A 23,329-nucleotide genomic window follows, 5' to 3' on the forward strand; every position below is an offset into this window, starting at 1 on the left:
AACTGTGTTCATGATTGTGTTCAGAACTGTTTCACTTCTGGTCCAAATAGGATTACACAGGAAGGAGCCACTGGAAGAAGCTTTCCTTTTCCCTCCTCCCCTTGACCAGCTCCCTGAGTAAGAGGATCTACACGCTGATTCATTCTGGCCTTTTGTTCAGGAGACTTGGGAGCCTCCTCTAAGGCACAGTGGTCAGTCCTACGAGAAACGCCTTCACACCTTCAGGAACCTCACAATGAGACAGGCTTCCACACTGTGGCCAGGTGGTGTTCATGAGGGCTGACTGTTCAGAAATGGGAGGAAAGGAGTCCCTTCCAGCAAGGGCTCAGAGGAGACTCAAGGATAGGATCCTAACTGAGCTGGGCCTTGAAACGCAGGTCTGACATGAGCAGGGAGAGAAGGTGGAGGAGCCCAGGCAGAGACCAAGGCCACACAGGAAGCAGCTGGGGCAGAGCGAGTCTGATCTGGAGATGGCTTAGGACCACCCAGGGATGGAGAATGACCCCCGAGGGTTTGTAAGATGGTTAGTACAGTCTTGGTGGGAATAGTCTTTAAAAAGAGGGAATAAGTGATAAGGGCCAGTGAAGAATGTAGCACTTACCACATTGTATTTATATCATATATTTAGTCACGTGATATTTATATAACATGATAATAACCAGAGAAAGGAGTTATTGGAGCGAGACCATACTTCTGTTGTCCAGTATGTCCCTGGAACCAAGCCTAGTGAAGATCTAGAGTCTCTTCTCTTAGGAAGCAAGTGGCTGGTGAATGACCAAGCCATGCTAACAGCAAGGAGAACCTGGATGAGGCTGGATGTACTCAGCGGGAGAAGCAGCATGGAAATCAGTCAGTGGCTTGGGTGTCAGTTTTAGGGGGAAGAAGGTAACTCAGGGACTTCAAACACAGGTCACAGAAAGAGATGGTACCACTGGGTGAAGCAGAGAACTCAGGAGGAGGAGCAGTTTTGGGTAAGATGAGTCTCGTCCTGGACATCATCACATTCAAGCTTTAGGGGTGCATCTGGGCAGAAGCACGCAACAGCAAAACTGCGGGAGGTCAGGAGGAGGTGGATGGAAGAGGGGAGAGAGAGAGGATGTGAGCTGTTCAGGAAGATGGCAGGAATGGAAGCAAACAAACGAAAAAGAAAGGTTTGTAAGAAGAATGAGTTTGGGAAGGTAGTGTAGACAGTCCAGAGAAGTTAAGACTGCGTAATTACTGTTGAATCAGGGATGCTTGTGTGATGAGAGTGCAAACCAGGTTAGAAAAATTGATAATTGGAGATATCAAATGGTTGCTGTGGAGAACGCTTGCATGTTGGTAGGAGCCAGTGAAGAGAAGGAGAGGGAAAATGCCAAGAGGGGTGTACAGTGAAACAGGCTCTGAGGAAGAGCCGAATCGAGAGAAAGGGAGCAGTTCCACTGTGTGAGGAAGGAAGAAAGGTGTTCTGTCTGAGCCACGAAGAAGGAGAATTGAAGAGAAGTCCTACGGCGGGAAGGAAGCGTCAGGTGGCGCCCGACAGCATCTGCTGTGAGTGTCTGTGAGCAGGACGGGCTCTGAAGCTCTGCAGGATTCCGTTAGACACCCGGCCCGATAGCACTAACTGCACCAGGGCTGCCTGGTGTTCTTTAAGACTAAGCAATTGAGAAAACTCGGCTAGTTGGTCTCCAAATTACAGTTTGAGAGAAAAGAAGTCATTTTTAATGAGCTGTGTTGATAAAAACAAAAACCATAGGTACTGAAACGCCAACTGTTCAAATCTTTGGGGCCCAAACTTACAATTTCACCCCTGCTTTCACACCAGGGAAACCTGGAGACCTACGAAGTCTGATGTAGAAGCCATGGGCCACATGCGGCTCTTTAGGCTTAAAACTGAAAGCGTGAGCTTCTCAGGTGCCCTGGACAGTTCACAGATGGAACATATTCACTCTCACTGGAAGTCCTGCTAGAGAAGCTGCTCTGAGTATATAGATGGAGCCAGGCCTGTACCAGTTCCTGTTCTGTAGAGTGTGGTTTTTTCCCTAACTTCCTGAACCATTTGTAGAAACTAACATTTTTATAATGTATCTTTCTCTAAAATAATTTTTTTTTTAAAAAGGCAAAACCAGGATTGAGGGAGGTTTGTGTTTTCATGTTGTTGTTTAGTCTTTAAGTCCTCTCCAACTCTTTTGCAACCCCATGGACTGTAGCCTGCCAGGCTCCTCTGTCCATGAGATCTTCCAGGCAAGATATTGGAGTGGGGTGCCATTTCCCTCTCCAGGGGATCTTCCAAACCCAGAGATCAAACCCATGTCTCCTGCATTAGCAGGTGGATTCTTTACACTGAACTACCTGGGAAGCCCTGATGTTTCCACAGGGTCCTGTTAGTCAAGATTTCATTGAACCAAGACCAAAAAACAGTTTCACCGGACTAGATCAGACTCTTAGTATTTGTTATATCTCTAGAGCACCTTGCATGCCTCCCAAATCTGTGTGTTCATTTTATAGAAGAAAGAAAAGAGACCCAAAGATTGCAAAGAGCTCTTTGCAATGCCAGGATAGACCTCCCTGGCCTGCAGTAAAGCCAGGAATTAGCTTGTGATGTCAGACCTCAGAGATCAGAGAATAGCCCCATGGTCCCTTGACATCCCTATCACAAAGTGTTAGAGATCAGAAGACTGTTTTCTGCCTGCCGTGACTCCTTACTGTCCTTACACCCTCACCCTGGATGTACAGGTCTTCTTAAAATGAGTGCAGCTGAAAAACAAGACCCTAGAATTTGATACCTATCTTTCTCGAGGATCTCATACTTAGCCTTGGGGATTCTAATGGGAATCTATAGAATGCACATTCATCTGTTTACCTAAGATGGAAATCTGCAGTCAAACAGAATGTGTTTTGGGATTCGCCTACTACTGTGGTTGCCATGACAACGTGTAGCTTAGCATCACTGCAACAACGGGATGACTTAGTGTATTACTCTAGGTGCTCATGACAGCATCCTGTTCTACAATGATCTGATTTCATTATTTTCTGTATGTTAAAGGCATCCCTGGGCTTAGTAGCATATCACTTAAATGCTAGAATTCAATTCAGTAGTGGAAAGGGGCTGAAAAAAATGTTAAGCTGGCAATAGTGTTGGTAGTTAATGGACTGATAGGATGCATCTTCAAATGCAAAGGTAAAAGCGACCATAATAGATGCTGTTGTGCCGGGTCAGACTGGTGCCCATCCTTCAATGGTGAGGGACACTGTGACTGCCAATCACAGCTGCGCTTTTCTCCCTAGTGTTGCCCTCAGACCATGGGAGTTCTCTTGTCTGGAAATGCCTAGAAGGTTTGGTAAAACTTCTGACAGTTTTACCCTGAGTGATCTGGGGTTACACAGGCCCTGTCTCCTTACCTCAAGGTAGAATAACACTGGAGGGCCATTAATGCTGACAACTTGCAGGATCAGACCAAGGCTGGATTTCAGCCGGGAAGACCCCCAGGTTTCTTCCTCGACCCTATAGTGCTTCTGTCACCCCCTAGGGGTTTCTCCTGAGAGCCCTCCTGTGATAAATCATATGCACATAAACCCTCTTCTCAGTCTCTGCTTGTAGGGGACCAGACCTCAGACCAGAAAGGTTTCAGGTAAGTGTCTAGTTAATTGTCCTGTAATAGGAAACCAAGATATTTATAGCCATAACATAAAACTGCTTCAATGGCCTACTTCTTAGATGTGATTTCAAAACTGAATTTGATATGATCATTAATTACACAGTAACTTTTTGTTTAATATAAACAGTAACTTTGTTTCAGGTATCGAACTGATCCCTCAAGTGAGGATAGAAGATTTAAAGCAGATGAAGGTAAAATTGCTGGGTCATGTTGCCAGCACGCTTTTGTTCTGTTGGTGAAATGGATGTATTTTTGGTTTTCATTAGCTTTAATCACTGTGGTAGTACTACACAAAGCTTATTGGGGATCCCATTTGTTTTTTCCACAGGCTTACTTGAAGCATTTAAAGAAACAACAGAAAGAGCTCAATTCTTTAAAGAAGAAACATGCAAAGGTACCGTGTTTTGTGTGTGCAAGCGGCGTGTGCGTGCAGCTCTGTAGCTGGTTTGTGTGTTTTCTCCTTTAAGCTCTCTGATGAAAGCCTCTCAGGCAAACCTACTACTTGGAAACTGATACCAGCCAACTGGGCAGCAGGACCTGCATTTTAATTGGTTAGAAATGAAATTTTTAAAGATACTCTATTTGGTATTGTCACTGATTTGTAATCTGCATTTCTAATGGTTATTTCAAAAGCATAACAAAGCTTCGCCCTTTTCAAAATTATTGAGTAATATGACAAAATTGTTGAGTAATATCTATCACCTGACTATTGAAAACCAACTCATAGTCTTAGCTTCTGGGTACAAAAATTCTTTGAGTCTCTAGCAAACAGTTTGCCTCACATAGTGCATCAGGAGAGATGCTGGTCAGCTCCAAACTTCTCAGCCAGGGGACCTTGAGAGAGCTCTTCTCACTTTCCCCCATTATGTAAACTCTGCTTGGTGGCCTACTTCTGAAATATTGTTGTTCCTACTTATAGGAAGAGGTCTTTGGACCATAATCATGACTCCATGCACTGCAGCACACCAGGCTTCCCTGTCCTTCACCATCTCCTGGCACTCACTCAAACTCATGTCCATCGAGTCGGTGATGCCATCCAACCATCTCATCCTCTCGTCCCCTTCTCCTCCTGCCTTCAACCTTTCACAGCATCAGGGTCTTTTCTAATGATTCAGCTCTTCACATCAGGTGGCCAAAGTTATTGGAGCTTCAGCTTCAGCATCAGTCCTTCCAATGAATATTCAGGACTGATTTCCTTTAGGATTGACTGGTTCAATCTCCTTACAGTCCAAGGGACTCTCAAGAGTCTTCTCCAACACCACAGTTCAAAAGCATCAATTCTTCAGCACTCAGCCTTCTTTATGGTACAACTCTCATATCCATACATGACTACCAGCAAAACCATAGCTTTGACTATACAGACCTTCATCAGCAGAGTAATGCTTTTTAATATGCTGTCTAGGTTTGTCATAGTTTTTCTTCCTAGGAGCAAGTGTCTTCTAATTTCATGGCTGCAGTCACCATCTGCAGTGATTTTGGAGCCCAAGAAAATAAAGTCTGTCAATGTTTCTATTGTTTTCCCATCTATTTGCCATGAAATGATGGAACCAGATGCCATGATCTTAGGTTTTTGAATGTTGAATTTTAAGTCAGCTTTTTCACTCTCCTCTTTCACTTTCATCAAGAGGCTCTTTAGTTCCTGTTCACTTTCTGCCATAAGGGTGGTATCATTTGCATATCTGAGATTATTGATATTTCTCCCTGTGATCATGATTCTAGCTTGTACTTCATCCAGCCTGGCATTTCACATGATGTACCCTGCATATAAGTTAAATAAGCAGGGTGACAATATACAGCTTGACGTACTCCTTTCCCAATTTGGAACCAGCCCATTGTTACATGTCCAGTTCTAACTATTGCTTCTTGACATGCATACAGATTTCTCAGGAGGCAGGTAAAGTGGTCTGATATTCTCATCTCTTGAAGAATTTTCCACAGTTTGTTGTGATCCACATAGTCAAAGGCTTTAGTGTAGTCAGTGAAACAGAAGTAGATGTTTTTCTGGAACTCTCTTGCTTTCCCTATGATCCTATGGATGTTGTCAATTTGATCTCTGTTTCCTCTGCCTTTTCCAAATCCACCTTGAACATCTGCAAGTTCTCAGTTCACATACTGCTGAAGCCTGACTTGGAGAATTTGGGGCATTACTTTACCAGCATGTGAAGCCTGTGAGATGAGTGCAATTGTGCAGTAGTTTGAACATTCTTTGGCATGTCTTTCTTTGGGATCTGAATGAAAACTGACCTTTTCCAGTCCTGTGGCCACTGCTGAGTTTTCCACATTTGCTGGCAAATTGAGTGCAGCACTTTAACAGCAGCATCTTTTAGGATGTGAAATAGAAATCCAAGATTTGAAAGAATCCAAGTTGCCTTCATTTGCAGAAACAACCTTGAGTTTCTTGGAGCCCCACATTATAGTAGAACCAAAACTTAAAAAGAGATTTTAAATCTCCCTAAATCCTACCATCTAAATCTGTGTGAACTTTCATAACAGCCTTAGTGTACATTTTTTGGAGGAAGCCTTCAAAATTCATTAGGTCACATAATAGAGCCATATTGCACAGTGCTTGCCTGTTGCTTTTCAGAATGCTTTTTGGAAACAGTCTCAGCAGGTAAATGCGTTTCATGGCTTGTTTTCCATATCCTCATGTACTTCAGAAGTTTAAGTCACAAATGTATGATTATAAACATACGAATGAATCCCTTCTCCCACATTAAATACACTGGGGACCCTCTTTTCTATTCAGCCTGCTTTGCCAGTATAATTACCAAACTCAGAATTCTATAATCTTTCATATAAAACTACTATTACTAATAAGACTGACATTTATTTAATGCTACTTTTTTGTTACACATTTTATATACATTCTTAAATCCTCACCATGTCCCTGAAACCCTAATCATTCCATTCACATTTCAAGCATGAATAAAATGAAATTCAGAGAAGTGAGTTCCTTGCCAAGAGCAATACAACTGGTTTATGCTAGTTATAACTAAAGTGCTTTTCATCTATTTTAATTCTCCCAAAGCCTTTGCAAATAATTATTTTCAAATAGTTACTTTCCTCTCTACAAACTTTCTGTAATTTTTGAGTCTATCCAGGTCAGTTCAGTTCAGTCGCTCAGTCGTGTCTGACTCTTTAAGACCCCATGAATCGCAGCACGCCAGGCCTCCCTGTCCATCACCATCTCCCAGAGTTCACTCAGACTCATGTCCATCGAGTCAGTGATGCCATCCAGCCACCTCAATCCTCTGTCATCCTCTTCTTCTCCTGCCCCCAATCCCTCCCAGCATCAGAGTCTTTTCCAATGAGTCAACTCTTCAAATGAGGTGGCCAAAGTACTGGAGTTTCAGCTTTAGCATCATTCCTTCCAAAGAAATCCCAGGGCTAATCTCCTTCAGAATGGACTGGTTGGATCTCCTTGCAGTCCAAGGGACTCTCAAGAGTCTTCTCCAACACCACAGTTCAAAAGCATCAATTCTTCGGTGCTCAGCTTTCTTCACAGTCCAACTCTCACATCCATACATGACCACTGGAAAAACCATAGCCTTGACTAGATGGATCTTTGTTGGCAAAGTAATGTCTCTGCTTTTGAATATGCTATCTAGGTTGGTCATAACTTTCCTTCCAAGGAGTAAGCGTCTTTTAATTTCATGGCTGCAGTCACCATCTGCAGTGATTTGGGAGCCCAAAAAGGTAAAGTCTGACTCTGTTTCCACTGTTTCCCCATCTATTTCCCATGAAGTGATGGGACCAGATGCCATGATCTTTGTTTTCTGAATGTTGAGCTTTAAGCCAACTTTTTCCCTCTCCTCTTTCACTTTCATCAAGAGGCTTTTTAGTTCCTCTTCACTTTCTGTCATAAGGGTGGTGTCATCTGCATATCTGAGGTTAGTGATATTTCTCCTGGCAATCTTCATTCCAGCTTGTGCTTCTTCCAGTCCAGCGTTTCTCATGATGTACTCTGCATATAAGTTAAATAAGCAGCCTGACAATATACAGCCTTGATGTACTCCTTTTCCTATTTGGAACCAGTCTGTTGTTCCATGTCCAGTTCTAACTGTTGCTTCCTGACTTGCATATAGGTTTCTCAAGAGGCAGGTCATGTGGTCTGGTATTCCCATTTCTTTCAGAATTTTCCATAGTTTGTTGTGATCCACATAGTCAAAGGCTTTGGCATAGTCAATAAAGCAGAAGTAGATAGTAGTTCCTTAATACTTCCCACTATCTCATCTGAGCCAACTTTTAAGATTAAGGATATATAGGAATATTTACTTGCCTAATATGTACTGAGGTCTACTTAGCTAACACATTTGTCTTTAAAGGTGAAGAAGGAAAAGCTGGTAAAGGAGGTGGGTGGATGGGGTTGAATCTATAACCACAGGACACACTTAGTGTTTGATATCCATTTGATCCTAACACTAATTTTTCTTTCTTTCAGTACTTATCAAATGGTAAAACTAGCTAATATATATCGAGGTTTATTTAAGCATTTTTTCTTAGGTATTTTATAGCAATTATATAAAAGAGTACTTTAATTGTATTAATATTACCTTGTATCAATTAGCTTTTGTTGGGTAACAAACTATCCCCAAATGTAGTGATTTGAAAGCAGCCATTTATTTGGCTCATAATTTTGTGGATCAGCAGTTTGGGCTGGGTTCAGCCGGATCGTTCTTCAGGTCTCATCTAAGTTCACTTCTGTCTGCTGTCACTTGGCAGATGTGGGGAGCTGGATGATTTAGCAAGACCTCTGCTGAGTCCTTTCCTCTCTGCTCTGTGATCTCTCATCTTCAGCAGTGGTCCAGACTTGTTCATATGGCAGGGATCCCAAGATCCCAGCCTCAGCTCAGAACTGCACAGCATCACTTCTACCTCCTTCTCTTGGCTACAGTAGGTCACGAGGTTGGACCAGGTTCAAGCAATGAGGACTCTGCTAGGCAGGAGGAACCACAAAGTCAGATTGCAGAGGGGATTGGATACAGAGAGGGAGACCATTGTGACCCTTTTTTGCAACAGTCTACCAGCCATTTGCCAGATGAGATAATTTACTTTAACAGAAATGCAGTTTGACTAAATCACCTAGCCTTTAGATGAGGGAGCCAGGATTTGGATCAAAATTCTCAGACCCAGAGCTCAAGCTCTTCATCACTATATTGAGTTGCCTCTGAGTTTTCCAGCATCAGTCTTTATATCCACACATCTTCTTTATGGTCCTATGTAAAAGGGTTTTGTTTGCTTGTTGAAGTACAGTTGATTTTCAATGCTATGTTCATTACTGCTGTACAGCAAAGTGAGTTTGATGTGTGTTTGTGTGTGTGTATTCTTTTAAAAAAAATTTCTTTTCCATTATGGTTTGTCATAGGATACTAAGAATACTCCTCTGTGTTATACAGTAAGCCCTTGTTTGTAAAAGGTTTCTAAGAGCAATCATAAGTCTCCAGAGCACAAATATCTTGGCATCTTTCGGACTACTTTTTCCACAAATGATCCTTGGACCAAACCTGGGGGCTTCGTAAAAAATGCATATTCTTGTGCCCCCTAGAGACTTTGTTATCATCTCCATGGAGAAGTCTAGGAAATACATTTTTAATAAACCCTTCTCCTGCTGCTGCTAAGTTGCTTTAGTTGTTCCCGCCTCTGCAACCATACGGACCGTAGTCCACCAGGCTCCTCTGTCCTTCGGATTCTCTTTCAAGAATATTGGAGTGAATTGCGTGCCCTCCTCCAGGGGATCTTCTCGACCCAGGAACCTGCCTTCCTTCTCTCTCCTGCCCTGGCAGGCAGGTTCTTGACCACTAGTGCCACCTGGGAAGCTGGAAGCTCCTCTCTTATGCACACTAAATTTAAAAACTGTTTCTTTAGGAGTATTATTTAACACTTTTTACTGTCCTTCAGTGGAAACCCCAGTAATGGCCTGCAAGGTACAGAGCTGGCCTCCATGAAAAATGGATTTTGCTCTGTTGTCAAGCAATAGTGAGAATTAACTCACCCAGCCTTTCTATGAAACAATATTTATATAACCCTTTCTAATAGTTGTGATGCTATCTAAGATGGAATAAAATTTCCCACTGCACAGGCTTGGCTTATAAGTTGCCCTAATGAGGAGGGAAGGTGGCCTGGGCTGCGTCTTCCAACCCAGCACCGGCCACCGTGCACACAGCCGTCAGGAGCAGAGAGCAGCGCTGGGTGCAGGTGCAGTGACTGCAGGGCACGCTCAGCCTTTACATATCAGCCTCAGAAGATCGTTTCTCTTCTCATAAAGGGAAGCAGAGAATGTGGTTACTTAACCAAGTCATTTAAGAAATGTACAGTCCATGCTGCTGCTGCTGCTGCTGCTAAGTCGCTTCAGTCGTGTCCGACTCTGTGCAACCCCATAGACGGCAGCCCACCAGCCTCCGCCGTCCCTGGAGAGCCTATTTCCAAACTTGAAGTTTAGCTGTAGGATGCAGAAGAAATAGTGGTGTGTCAAGGAGGATCTGCCATTTCTAAAAGAAAGCCAAAGAAATAAGTGTGAATCCCAACCTATACACTATTGATCAGTTCAATCAGTTCAGTTCAGTCGCTCAGTCATGTCTGACTCTTTGCGACGCCATGGACTGCAGAACGCCAGGCTTCCCTGTCCATCACCAACTCCCAGAGCTTACTCAGACTCATGTCCATCGAGTTGGTGATGCCATCCAACCATCTCATCCTCTGTCGTCCCCTTCTCCTCCTGCTTTCAATCTTTCCCAGCATCAGGGTCTTTTCTAATGAGTCAGTTCTTTGCATCAGGTGACCAAAGTATTGGAGTTTCAACTTCAGCATCAGTCCTTCCAATGAATATTCAGGACTGATTTCCTTTAGGATGGACTGGTTGGATCTCCTTGCAGTCCAAAGGACTCTCAAGAGTTTTGTCCAACACCACATTTCAAAAGCATCAATTCTTTGGCACTCAGCTTTTTTCACAGTCCAACTCTCACATCCATACATGACTATTGGAAAAACCATAGCCTTGACTAGACGGACCTTTGTTGGTAAAGTAATGTCTCTGCTTTTTAATATGCTATCTAGGTTGGTCATAGCTTTTCTTCCAAGGAGCAAGTATCTTTTAATTTCATGGCTGCAGTCACCATCTGCAGTGATTTTGGAGCCCCAAAAAAGGCTCTTTAGGTCTTCTTGATACAGTCTTGATACTGCTGCTGCTGCTGCTAAGTCGCTTCAGTCATGTCCAACTCTGTGCAACCCCACAGACGGCAGCCCACCAGGCTCCCCCATCCATGGGATTCTCCAGGCAAGAACACTGGAGTGGGTTGCCATTTCCTTCTCCAATGCATGAAAGTGAAAAGTGAAAGGGAAGTGGCTCAGTTGTGTCCGACTCCTAGTGACCCATGGACTGCAGCACACCAGGCTCCTCCGTCCATGGGATTTTCCAGGCAAGAGTACTCGAGTGAGGTGCCATTGCCTTCTCCCACTCTTGATACTAAGTATAAAATAGATTGCTACTGAGAACCTCCTGTGTGGCTCAGGGAACTCTGCTCAGTGCTCTGTGATGAAGGAGACCCAAAATGAAGGGATGTATATAAATATGTGGCTAAGTCACGCTGCTGTACAGCAGAGAGTACACAGCGTTGTAAAACAGCTATATTCCAGCTGAAAAAAACAGGAGAGACAATATCTGCTGTTAGGATTGCGGGACGAGAAGACAGGAGTAATGCCCATTCTAGCCCTGAATGGAGTGGAGATGCCAGCAGGCCCAGTTTGGGGGAAATGGCAGTGGCCAATTGTTTTGACCCTCTCAACGCAGTTGGCAGTGAACCTGCTACTTGTCTCTCACTTTCTGTAACAACCTCTTCAATTTGAAATGGAAACGAAGGAAATGGTGTTTCAAGTGTCCATTAGATGAGATACAGAAAGAGCAGAATGAAGGAGCCGTGATCCCACACAAACCCAGGGCTCATCTGGGCCCAGAGCTAGAGTTGCTTTTGCTAAAACACAGGGATGATTTTCACTGGTCACATGTGGTCCAGCCCTGAGAGCAAAACATTTAAACCCAAAGTTAAATAAATATTCCCAATAATACATTGGAAGAGGAATTCTAAATCAATGGAAGTAAAAGAAGTAAATGAAGGAAGTTGGTCCCAAATGGAAAACAGGGAGCCCTGATTCCTGTCCAGAGGGCAAGTCAGACTCTGTTCCAACGTCTGGTGCCTTGAGAGCCTGTAAGCCACCTTCATTCTCTAAAGGAGAATCGTAGAATCAGGTCATATGTGAACCTCCTCTTTTTTAAATATTGACAGTAAGACAGACTGTTTCTGAAATACCCTGTAGGCTGAAAAATAAAACGGGATGCATCTCCTGGACCATCAGTTTGCAATATCACCACAAATGAGTCAAATAAAATGCCTGAGAAACCAACTAAAATTTGACATTTCAAGAAAGCTGTTAATGGAAAATATAGTCTGTGTTAGGCAAGCAGTTTTTCTGATAACAAACACCAAGGCTGCTGTTAAACTTATCACAGGTAATTCATGATAAGAAGTCCGGAACAGACCTACAGCTCTGTCATGAAGCAGAAATGAGCAGAAACACAGCAACCACCCACAGAGACAGCCTGCTGGTCATCTCAGAGGTGTGTGCCGAGCACACACAGTTTACTCAGATGCCTTAGCATCATTTGTGGGGTGAGAATTTAAGCCTAGAGTCACAGCAGGCAAAAAAATGAATTGCAGCAGATGTTTTTCACAAAAGAAGCTGAATTTAACCTGGATGTCCATCAGCCAATGAACGGATAAGGAAGTTGTGGTACATATACACAGGGGAATATTACTCAGCTATAAAAAAAATGATGCATTTGAGTCAGTTATAATGAGGTAGGTGAAACTGGAGCCTATTATACAGAGTGAAGTAAGAAAGAGAAACACCAGTATAGTATATTAATGCAATTATATATATATATGGAATTTAGGAAGACAGTAATGATGACCCTATATGCAAGATGGCAAAAGACACAGATGTAACAAACAAGCTTTTGGACTCTGGGAGAAGGCGAGGGTGGGATGATTTGAGAGACTGGCGTTGAAACATGTACATTACCATATGTGAAATAGATCACCAGTGTAAGTTCCATGCATGAAGCAGGGCACTCAAAGCCGGTACACTGGGACCACCCAGAGGGATGGGGTGGGGAGGGAGGTGGGGGGGCGTTCACGATGGGGGGATGCATGTGCACCCACGGCTGATTCATGTCAATGTATGGCAAAAACCACTACAGTATTGTAAAGTAATTAGCTTCCAATTAAAATAAGTAACTTTAAAAAAAGAGAAGCTGAAACTACTCTTAACTTTGATAGAAACATACAAATTCTACTAAAAAGCTGCACATTTATTTTCCCAAAATGTCCTGATTAAGACTGACATTTAAGTCAGCGTATTTTAAATTTGGTACTCTTGACCTGAATGAATGAAAAACTCTCTCTTCCATAGAGTCTTATAACTTAGTTAGGGACCAAAAACAAAATCTATGATAGTTGGTGTTTTTTGTTACTGTTGTTTGTTGTTTTTAGCTAAATAAGCCTAGAAATAATTTCCTGGCTCCTCTGTTTTGTACAACAGGAAGCTGAGGCTTGCCGCCCCATCCTTTGGTGATCAGTAATTAGGACCTTGTTCCTTTGTGAAAGGAGAAGTGAAGTCTGGGAACCAGATTATCCCAAAACTTCAATCTTTGCTGGCTACTACACAGGGATAGTTTTGAGCACAGAGAGATAACTTTTCAAGGCCAGTTTTTTGTCATGCGTAGTCATTGTAATCATTTTAATCCAATATGCTTCTAATTTTTTAAATTATTTCTATATACATTAGGTAACTTGCAGCTCATAACCCTGAATTATGTTGGGCAAACAGATATTGTTCAGTTTTCTAATAAAGAAATTGAGACCTGGAAAGATTTATATATGTTGCCCAAGGCCTCTGGGGTAATTATGGACTGAACTGGGACTGGAATCCAAGTCCTCTTGCTGCTCTCCCATGCTATTAATTTTTTATTCATGCAGCTTTATTGTATCTGCTTTGTACCAGCACTGGGCTCTGTGCTGGCGAGAAAAGGAGACTTGTAGAGTATGTCTTATATCCGTGAATCCATCATGAATGCCTGTATGTGCACACATCCTCATTCCTGTATCTAATGCGGTTAATTAGGGCTCACCATACTACTTCCTTAAGCAGTGGTCTATGCCAGCTAATTTCCAATCCTCAAAGCCTCTTTTTTTTCTTGTACTACACTAAAATATATAAAGAAGGAATCTTTTCCACCTGCCTTTCGGTGATATTTGCAAGAGATACAGGCATGTAGCGCTTCTCAGTCCAGTTCAGTCACTCAGTCATGTCCGACTCTTTGCAACCCTGTGGACTGCAACATGCCAGGCCTCCCTGTCCATTACCAACTCTTGGAGCCTACTCCAACTCTTGTCCATCGAGTCAGTGATGCCATCCAACCATCTCATCCTCTGTCGTCCCCTTCTCCTCCTGCCTTCAATCTTTCCCAGCATCAGGCTCTTTTCCAGTGAATCAGTTCTTCACATCAGGTGGCCAAAGTATTGGAGTTTCAGCTTCAGCATCAGTCCTTCCAATGTATATTCAGGATTGATTTCCTTTAGGATTGACTTGTTGGATCTCCTTGCAGTCCAAGGGACTCTCAAGAGTCTTCTCCAACACCACAGCTCAAAAGCCTCAATTCTTCAGTGCTCGCCTTTTTTTACGGTCCAGCTCTCACGTCCATACATGACTATTGGAAAAACCGTAGCTTTGACTAGACGGACCTTTGCTGGCAAAGTAATGTCTCTGCTTTTTAATACACTGTCTATGTTGGTCATAGCTTTTCTTCCAAGGAGCAAGTGTCTTTTACTTTCATGGCTGCAGTCACCATCCAGAGTGATTTTGCAGCTCAAGAAAGTAAAATCTGTCACTCTTTCTATTGTTTCTCCATCTATTTGCCATGAAGTGATGGGACCAGACACCATGATTTTAGTTTTCTGAATGTTGAGCTTTAAACCAATTTATTCACTCTCCTCTTTCACTTTCATCAAGAGGCTCTTTAGTTCCTCTTCACTTTCTGCCATAAGGATGGTGTCATCTGCATATCTGAGATTATTGATATTTCTCCCAGCAATCTTGATTCCAGCTTGTGTTTCATCCAGCCTGGCATTTCTCATGATGTACTCTGCATATAAGTTAAATAAGAAGGTGATAATATGCAGCCTTGATGCACTCCTTTCCTGGTTCGGAACCAGAGTGTTCCATGTCTGGTAGCACCTCTAGAATGTTTTATCCTAGACTTACATGCATGCGTGCTATCACTTCAGTCATGTCCAAGTCTTTGTGATCCCATGAACTATAGCTCACCAGGCTCCTCTGTCCATGGGATTTTCCAGGCAAGAATATAGGAGCAGGTTGCCTTTCCTCCTTCAGGGGACCTTCATGACCCAGGATCAAACTCGCGTCTGCCTGCATCTCTTGCATTGCAGGCAGATTTTTTACCCACTGAGCCACCTAGGAAGCCCCTAGACTTTCACAGAGCCCCTTGTTTAGTTGTTCAGGAAAATTAATACATGTGCAGATGGCCATGATGATTATTAAACCTTTTAAGGAAGGCTAGTATTTTTTAGTGTTTTTCTCCCATAACAGCACAGAAGTAGCTAAATCCATTTAAATAAGGATACATCAACATGTCAATCTATTCTTGGGGTAGTGTGTTAAACTTGAAGGAAAGGTTTATTGATTTAATTTCACTGGCTGTTCTCTCAGGTCACTCTACACGTTTCCATGAGGATCAAAAAATATAAGTAGATTTGTATCTAACCATATTTTGAATTAGACAGGAAGGCCTAGCGTGCTGCAGTCCATAAGGTCACAAAAAATCAGACACAACTTGGCAACTGAACAGCAACATATTTTGAATAAGGCTTAAGCATTTGAAATATGATTTATACTGTATTTACTTTTAATCCTAACAACCCATAAGGTAGGTATCACTATACCAATTATAAAGATGGACAGACTGGGATGAAGTGGCTTGTCCCAAGACCTGAGACTGCTCACATCCTTAATCCAGTGCAGAAGCCCTGACTGAAATGTGTTTATTTCAAGAGCATATATTGGCTTGGCCAAAATTTCATTTGGGTTTTTCCATAAGCTCTTATGGAGAACCCAGATGAACTTTTTGGCCTGCTAGGCCTAGATTGGTACTAGGACTGGATTTACCAGCTGTTCCAACCACAAATTAAGCAAGACATTGTTACATATAATTCTCTGACCCCAGATCCAGAGCAGAGTAACATCATCTAGGACCACCCCATTGTACCTGTTTCTAGAGCCTATTCCAAGGACCCATCACCACCCTCCTCTACACCTTCTCCCAAAGGCATTTATCGACCCGACAGGAAGGCTAGGACTGGCCGCACCAATGCATTTCTGAAGAATTGCTGTATATATGAACTGTAGGTCAACTCCTGTGTTAACTCACTAGCAACACGGGGAAATTAATGAAATCTTGGTAAGGTTCAAAATCCCTTCCCCATTTATATTTTATGAAATCTTTAAAGACATTCATGAATTAGGTTCAAGGTGATTTTCTTAGGAAGAAAATCAATTTTATAAAAAATTAAGTCACTCACTTTTGTTGCACACCTTATTTTTTTTAACTAATTTATTTATTTTAATTGGAGGCTAAATACTTTACAATATTGTAGTGGTTTTTGCCATGCATCAACATGGATCAGCCATGGGTGTACATGTGTTCCCCATCCTGAACCCCCTTCCTCCCCACCCCATCCCTCTGGGTTGTCCCAGAGCACCGGCTTTGAGTGCCCTGCTTCATGCATTGAACTTGCACTGGTCATCTGTTTTACATACGATAATATACATGTTTCAATGCTATTTTCTCAAATCCCACCCTCACCTTCTCCCACAAAATCCAAAAGTCTGTCCTTTACGTCTGTGTCTCTTTTGCTGTCTTGCATATAGGGTCATCATTACCATCTTTCTAAATTTCATATATATGCGTTAGTATACTGCATTGGTGTTTCTCTTTCTGACTTCACCCTGTATAATGATTTCATCCACCTCGTTAGGACTGACTGAAATTGTGTTCTTTTTTATAGCTGAGTAATGGCCCATGGTGTATCTGTACCACAACTTCCTTATGCATTCGCCTACTGATGGACCTCTAGGTTGCTTCCATGTCCTGGCTATTATAAACAGTGCTGCAATGAACACTGGGGTACATGTGTCACTTTCAATTCTGGTTTCCTCAGTGTGGATGCCCAGCAGTGGGATTGCTGGGTTGTGTGGCAGTTCTATTTCCAGTTTTTTTAAGGAATCTCCACACTGTCCTCCATAGTGGCTGTACTAGTTTGCGTTCCCACCAACAGTGTAAGAGGGTTCCCTTTTCTCCGCACCCTCTCCAGAATTTATTGCTTGTAGACTTTGAGATGGCGGCCATTCTGACTGGAGTGAGATAGTACCTCGTTGTGGTTTTGATTTGAATTTCTCTGATAATGAGTGATGTTGAGCATCTTTTCAAGTGTTTGTTAGCCATCTGTATGTCTTCTTTGGACACACATTAAAAAGTAAGCAAAAGCAAACATGACCGTGAGGGTAGCTGTATAAGCTGAATATAGTCTACCCATTCCAGACTTTAATATCTCTCATTTCTCTAGGTTTCTCAAGAGTAATACTAGGATATCACATTAAGCATCATCTTGGAGTGAATATTACTGATAGTAATATTTTCCTCTGTGTTTAGTGACTGAGCAGCTAAAGAATCTGATTTCATTAAGTCCCTGGATGTGGCCAAATTATCAGGAAAAAGTAATGTTCATAGAGAAACACTTATTTTCAAAGCGTTTCAGTCCATTTCAGTGATTAGAGGAAGCAGATGGAGAAATATTTTAAATACCTGTAAAGCTGAAAGCCAGGGCTCCTGAACATTGTGTCTTCCTTGTGAATGCACCTTGATAAGGAAGCTGGCAAAAATATTGTTAGGGATCGAAAATGAGCTGACAGTGAAACCACAATGGCAGTTCTCATTGTGTAATGGCGGTGTTCAGGACCTTCCAAAATGTCCCTGGTGTGTAGACGCCATGCCACACGATGAATAGTTACACTCACCATGTAAAAGAGCAGAAATCTGGTGGCTGCCCTTGCATTCTGGGCACTAGGTTGAGGAGTTAGATGGCCCAGTTAGATGACTCAGACAGCAGAGCAGAGGTGGATGGTGAGGGACTTCCCTGGTGGTCCAGAGGTAAAGACTGAACACTTTCACCAAAGTGGAGCATAGGTTTCATCCCTGGTCAGGGCACTAAGATCCCACATGGTACGGACAAAGAAGGAAAAGAAAAACAAGATGGATGGGTGGAGTTCTATGGAGCCATCTATGTGCAGAGGAAAGAACTTCGGAATGATTGGTGCTGCCCAGCAGTGGGCAGGGCTGCCTTTTGAGGTAGGCGTGTTCATTGGACTGAGGCTGGAGACCCCCTTGTTGGCGAGGCCTTATGGGGACACGAACTCTCGGGTTGCGTGGGAGGTCGGAAGTCTTTCCAGCTCCCAGACTCAGTTACTTCTTGATTTTCAAACCGAGACTCCACAGGCACTGGGGAAAATTATGCCAGCCCAACGTGGGCTAAAGTTTATCAGCCTCACTGCAAGTCTAGCTTGTAACTGCTAATCCTTCTGCAGGAACACAGCACCATGCAGAAGCTACACTGCACGCAAGTTGACAAGATTGTGGCACAGTACGACAAGGAGAAATTGACTCATGAGAAAATCCTCGAGAAGGCGATGAAGAAGAAAGGGTAAAGGCTGTTGATTTCCTTCTGGAGGATTTTTGCCTTTTTATGTTTTGTCTTTTCCCACAGTTTAGCTGCCTGTTTAGGCCAAGGAAGAACTTAGTTTTAACTGTGTTTTCATCATTAAAAATGATTTCAGAAAATAAGAGACTTACTAAGCTAAAGGGAGTGACTGAAGTGGAAAGAGGAGCTTTGTTCAAGTTCTACAGATGTTGGTTAATGAAATAATCTTTCATGAGTTTTCCATGCAAGTACCTTTAAGGTTATGGGGAGAGAAGGAAAGACAAATTAAAGTTGGGAAAATTCCAGAAATCATTTTGCATCCCCAGGTAATAAATAATAAGGTTGATGTACTCAAGGGGGAAAAATCCAGTTTTGATGTTTAATATTTCAAGAACCTTTAGCTTATGCCAACAGCTAAAACTGTTGAATAAAACCTGCCATTGCATTCACTTTGAAAGAGTTTATCTAGAATTCAACTAGGGAGATGTTTCTGCGATGTTGCAAGCTAACTGAATAACAGAGTAGGGAAAAACACGTGCAGTGCCAGCCACGGAGAAGTGATCAGTTGTTTAGAATGTGTCTCTCAGAAGCATCCTCCATTAATAACACGATGAAGCATTCTGACTTAGGCTATAATAAATCAGAGCATGCATGCTGAAGACAGACGCTCAGGGCCTGTTCTGGTTTCAGCAATGATACGCATATTCCAAAAGGAACAAATAATCCCTGAAATAAGCAGTAATGCTTGCTGGGCAATCGCCTAGTATATATTTCCTACTCACAATAGAGTAAGAAGCAAAAATCACCCCGTAGTGCCAAGAAATGCTATTTTTCTCCCTTGCTGGCATGTGTCAAAGACAAAAATCTGGCTTTACAACCAAAGTAGAAGAATTGAAAATTCACTTCAAGGCTGAGGTCCTGTTTTTCAGTTCTCATCCTAAATAGTATAGTATTGAATAAATGAAAAATAGCTTGAAGAACAGCAGGAACCAAAATGGAAGCCGACAACAAATCCTTTACAATGAAATAATTGTTAGGTCTGAAATGGCTGTTTGTGTAGTGGTTGAATTGAGTAATCACGATACAGATATTTTGTAAGGTGTGCATCTATTACTAGAGGAACTGAGGTTGCCCAGTGAGCCGTGGCGTCCCGAGTGTGGTGAACTAATTATCTTCATCAGAAGGCTTTGGAGCAAAGGCCTCTGGGAGTGGGAAGATATCTCATGCTTGGCATGCATTTGCGGTTTTCCATTTTCAGGGGAAGTAATTGTCTTGAAATGAAGAAAGAAACAGAAATTAAAATTCAGACGCTGACATCAGATCACAAATCTAAGGTAAGAAAATGCCTATTTTTACAGCAACAACTTGGTAATTTGTTTTGAAGCTGCACCCAGTTTTAATCGGAAATAACAGTAGCCTGGGGCTGGTCTGGGCCCACTGGGTTAGAGAAGAGGCATTTCATGGAACACCTTTCCTTCCCTGTAGACATATATCCTTTAACGTCTATCTTGTCTGCCTCAGAGGCGTCAGGAAGACAATAAATGGATTAAAAGGAATGTTGTGTAGAATGTAGAATTACTTCCTTACAGAGGTGACATTGAACATATGACAGAAAGCCACCCATCCGGAGGGTTCAGTAACTCTTATTTCAATATTTATTTTTTAGTCGATAATTTAATTTTCCATTCTAACTTTGCTGTGGAAGTTTGGGATGGGGAAAATTCCAGAGCTAAGATTCTAGGCAATGAGCCTAATCACTCATATTCCCCCAAAAAACACAAGAAAATACACGTTTAGGGGACATGAAGTGTGATTACAGACGTCTTGAAGAACTGAGCACCATGTTGCAGTCAAGAACATAAATATCTTATGATAATAGTTATAAAAGGAAAAGAGCTGTTAAAGACAAAGTTTCCTGCTATGGCTTTTGATCAAACCAGCCAGTCTCCTCTGTCTACATGCAGCTCCGTCATCCAGCAAGCAGCGCTGCCACACACCTGGGCCAGCCAGGCGTTCCAGACTGAAGTTCTCCGTGGTGCTGTGTATTTGTGTCTGTTCTGCCTTGCAGTCTAAAGAGGTGTAAAGAGTCTAAAGCTGTATATTTTTGAGAGCTGTTCCCTACTCTCTTTTTTCCTCCCCTTAACTAGAATGTTTGAGAATTAATGACTATGAGACACTCCATGATTTTTAAACTCTTTGTGTAAATACAAAAGTAGAAACCTTGGTTACTGTATCAAGTTGCTTTTGCTGAATGAAACACCACCCCAAAATTTTGTGGCGCAAGACAACTACCACATATTAACTGACAGTTCAGTGGGTTAGAACTCAGACTATACGCCCCTGGACAGCTCTACTTTCGGCTGGACTTGAGTGTGTCAGCAGTCGGCTGAGACTGGTGGCGTCTCTGTGTCTGATAGGAAGTTGGCTGCTGGTGGTTTTTTAACTGTATGACCTCTCCCTCTCCAGCAGGCTAGCACAGGCTTCTCAGAGTTCCAAGAGTAGAGAAAGGCTAAGCACTTGCACAGCTTCTATTTGCATCACATTTGCTACAGTCTTACAGGCTAAAGCAAGTCGGGGGTCAGCCAGACTCAACGACCTGGAGAAATAGACTCTGGCACTTGATGACCCATAAAACCCACAGTGTGAAGAGCACAGCTACTCTCTGCAGGGGAAGACTGTCTACCCCAGCGTTTGCTAAGATGACACAATAAGTCTTGACCCAGGAATAAGAGAACATACAACCCTCTATTCAGACCTGTGACCTTGTGGAAGTGAAAAGCATGAGGAGATGAAGAGAATTCTCATCGAATCGGTAAAGGAGCCCAAGGACCAGACAAACCAGTGTGTCGGCAACTTAGGCAGTGAAATGGGTCATGGTTAAATATCCAGAGCCAAAATGATTGCCCTGTTTTAAAAAGTGATGAGTTCCTAGTTCCCGTTGGTTAGGACGTAGTTTTACAGGTTCTATAGGCGTCTACTGATTGACCAAGTAAAGCAAAGAGGGGATCTGAAATGTGTGGTTAATGTTGCACTTTTAGTTCCTGCCTGCTTGGGAGAATTCCAGGCGGCACCACCCTTTTCCCCACGCAGGTCAAGGAGATTGTGGCACAGCACACAAAGGAGTGGTCAGACATGATCAACACCCACAGTGCGGAGGAGCAGGAGGTCCGGGACCTGCACCTCAGCCAGCAATGCGAACTGCTCAGAAAGCTGCTGATCAGTGCCCACGAGCAGCAGACCCAGCAGCTGAAACTGTCCCATGACAGGTGGGCAACTTAGCTCCAGAGCAAACTCCGTTTTTAAAATGACGTGTGTGTGTGTGTGTGTGTGTGTGTGTGTGTACAAGAACAAGTGTTGAGGTAGTAAGGAAAATCAACTTCACATATAACATTGAGCTTTTTCATATACTCTGTCATAGAGCTGATGTGGCAAGAGGAACTGTAAGAAATGGCCTCGACCATCAAAATGCTTCCAAGTGGTGGCAAGATATCATACTCCTACAACAAATTAAGTTACATTACAAGCAGCGTACAATACAGACTAAAAGTTATCACAGACTCTGCTGCCTCCGAGTGGTTCTGGAGGCTTCACAAGATGATAGGGCCAGAGTTGGCTTTTAAGAAATGATCTGGAACCTCTTAGGAAGAAAAGACACAGAGGGAGATAAAGACCAAGCAGTTGAACTCCTAGAATGGTTGGTTCTGATGGCTCAGAGATACCTTCCTTTCCATTGTCAGGGTGTCTATAAATTTTAGAAAGGCAGGTATGATCAAGAAATCGCAAAAAGCATCTGTTTGTTTTTGCCTCTCCCCATTTCAGCACAGCTGAGTATCATGTTAAAGACACTGCAGATGGTGAGCTGGACTTTTTCCCCAGGCAGAAGACGGTTTGTGTCAGTGATGTCTTTTTATTGCAGCTTGGTTGCAGCTTGTCCGTCTTCTTTAGGCCAACTGTGTGCTGCAGTGGTGATCTGTTGATACACTAGAAAGTATAAAACAGAAGCATTTTACAAAAAAAAAAAAAAAAACTGTAAACTTTTGAAATGAATTATGTAGGCACATTCCCAGATTCCAAATCTCATTATGGCGTGATGCACAACCGTAAGAACGTGAAGTTTTTTTGCCATAGTTTCTGATTCTCTCATGAGCCAACTAAATGAGGTATGTATGCCATGCTGAGTTTCTTGTGGGCTCAAGTACCATACCATATCCATTTTAAAGTATTCTGTTTATTGTATAGGATTAAAAGTGCCTTTTTCCCCTTAGAAATGTCCTTGATTTAGTACACAGAAAGGTCGGTTCATCATCTTCCCTTTGACCATTTCTACAATATCAGATTTTAGATGTCCACACTTATTCAAAGATACTTTGAAGAATAAGGTACTCTCTTCTAATCTTTTATTGTAGTTGAATAAAGGAGAAAAAATTATCCCAAACAGTAGGCATTTTCCAAAAGAAAAAAAAAAGGAAATGAATTCTTGCGTGACTTAGGAAGTCATTTGAAGGAACCATAACCTTATTACTAATTTACCTTAAAAAATAGATCCATGGCAGGAGTATTTTTCAAAGTAACAGCAGCGCGGAAGCTTTCTGTTAAGTGTCCTGTGGTCATGTTTCTTTGTCACCATCAGAGCTGTTGTTCTAGGTTAAAAAATTCTTGCCTTCCTAACATTTGGCAACATTATTTGGTTATTGACAAGTGCTTGTTGAATGAATGAATGAAGAGATGGTCAATTTAATAACAAGTTATGAAAAATTCTGAGAGCCAATTTCTCGGGCCCAGGAGCTTCTGTGCATACCCAGCTTCTGTGTCCCCAAGTCCTCTGACTGGAGACCTCTCTGTTTCAGTTTTGTCCATCATTTTCCA

The 23,329-nt window shown here is 42.4% G+C and overlaps 1 protein-coding gene across 6 annotated transcripts in view; it reads left to right on the forward strand.

Annotated features, from left to right (window-relative positions):
* Positions 1-23,329, forward strand: part of PLCB4 (phospholipase C beta 4) — a 477,139-nt gene that overhangs the window by 432,188 nt on the left and 21,622 nt on the right. For all 6 annotated transcript variants that reach the window (XM_069546386.1, XM_069546390.1, XM_069546388.1 and 3 more), the window contains 5 exons: positions 3,780-3,829; positions 3,967-4,032; positions 18,351-18,466; positions 19,722-19,797; positions 21,554-21,729. In XM_069546386.1, coding sequence (XP_069402487.1) covers positions 3,780-3,829; positions 3,967-4,032; positions 18,351-18,466; positions 19,722-19,797; positions 21,554-21,729 — 484 coding nt within the window. The remainder of the gene's footprint in view (positions 1-3,779; positions 3,830-3,966; positions 4,033-18,350; positions 18,467-19,721; positions 19,798-21,553; positions 21,730-23,329) is intronic.

The sequence above is a fragment of the Ovis canadensis genome, chromosome 13 (assembly GCF_042477335.2).
Source record: "Ovis canadensis isolate MfBH-ARS-UI-01 breed Bighorn chromosome 13, ARS-UI_OviCan_v2, whole genome shotgun sequence".
NCBI lineage: Eukaryota > Metazoa > Chordata > Mammalia > Artiodactyla > Bovidae > Ovis > Ovis canadensis.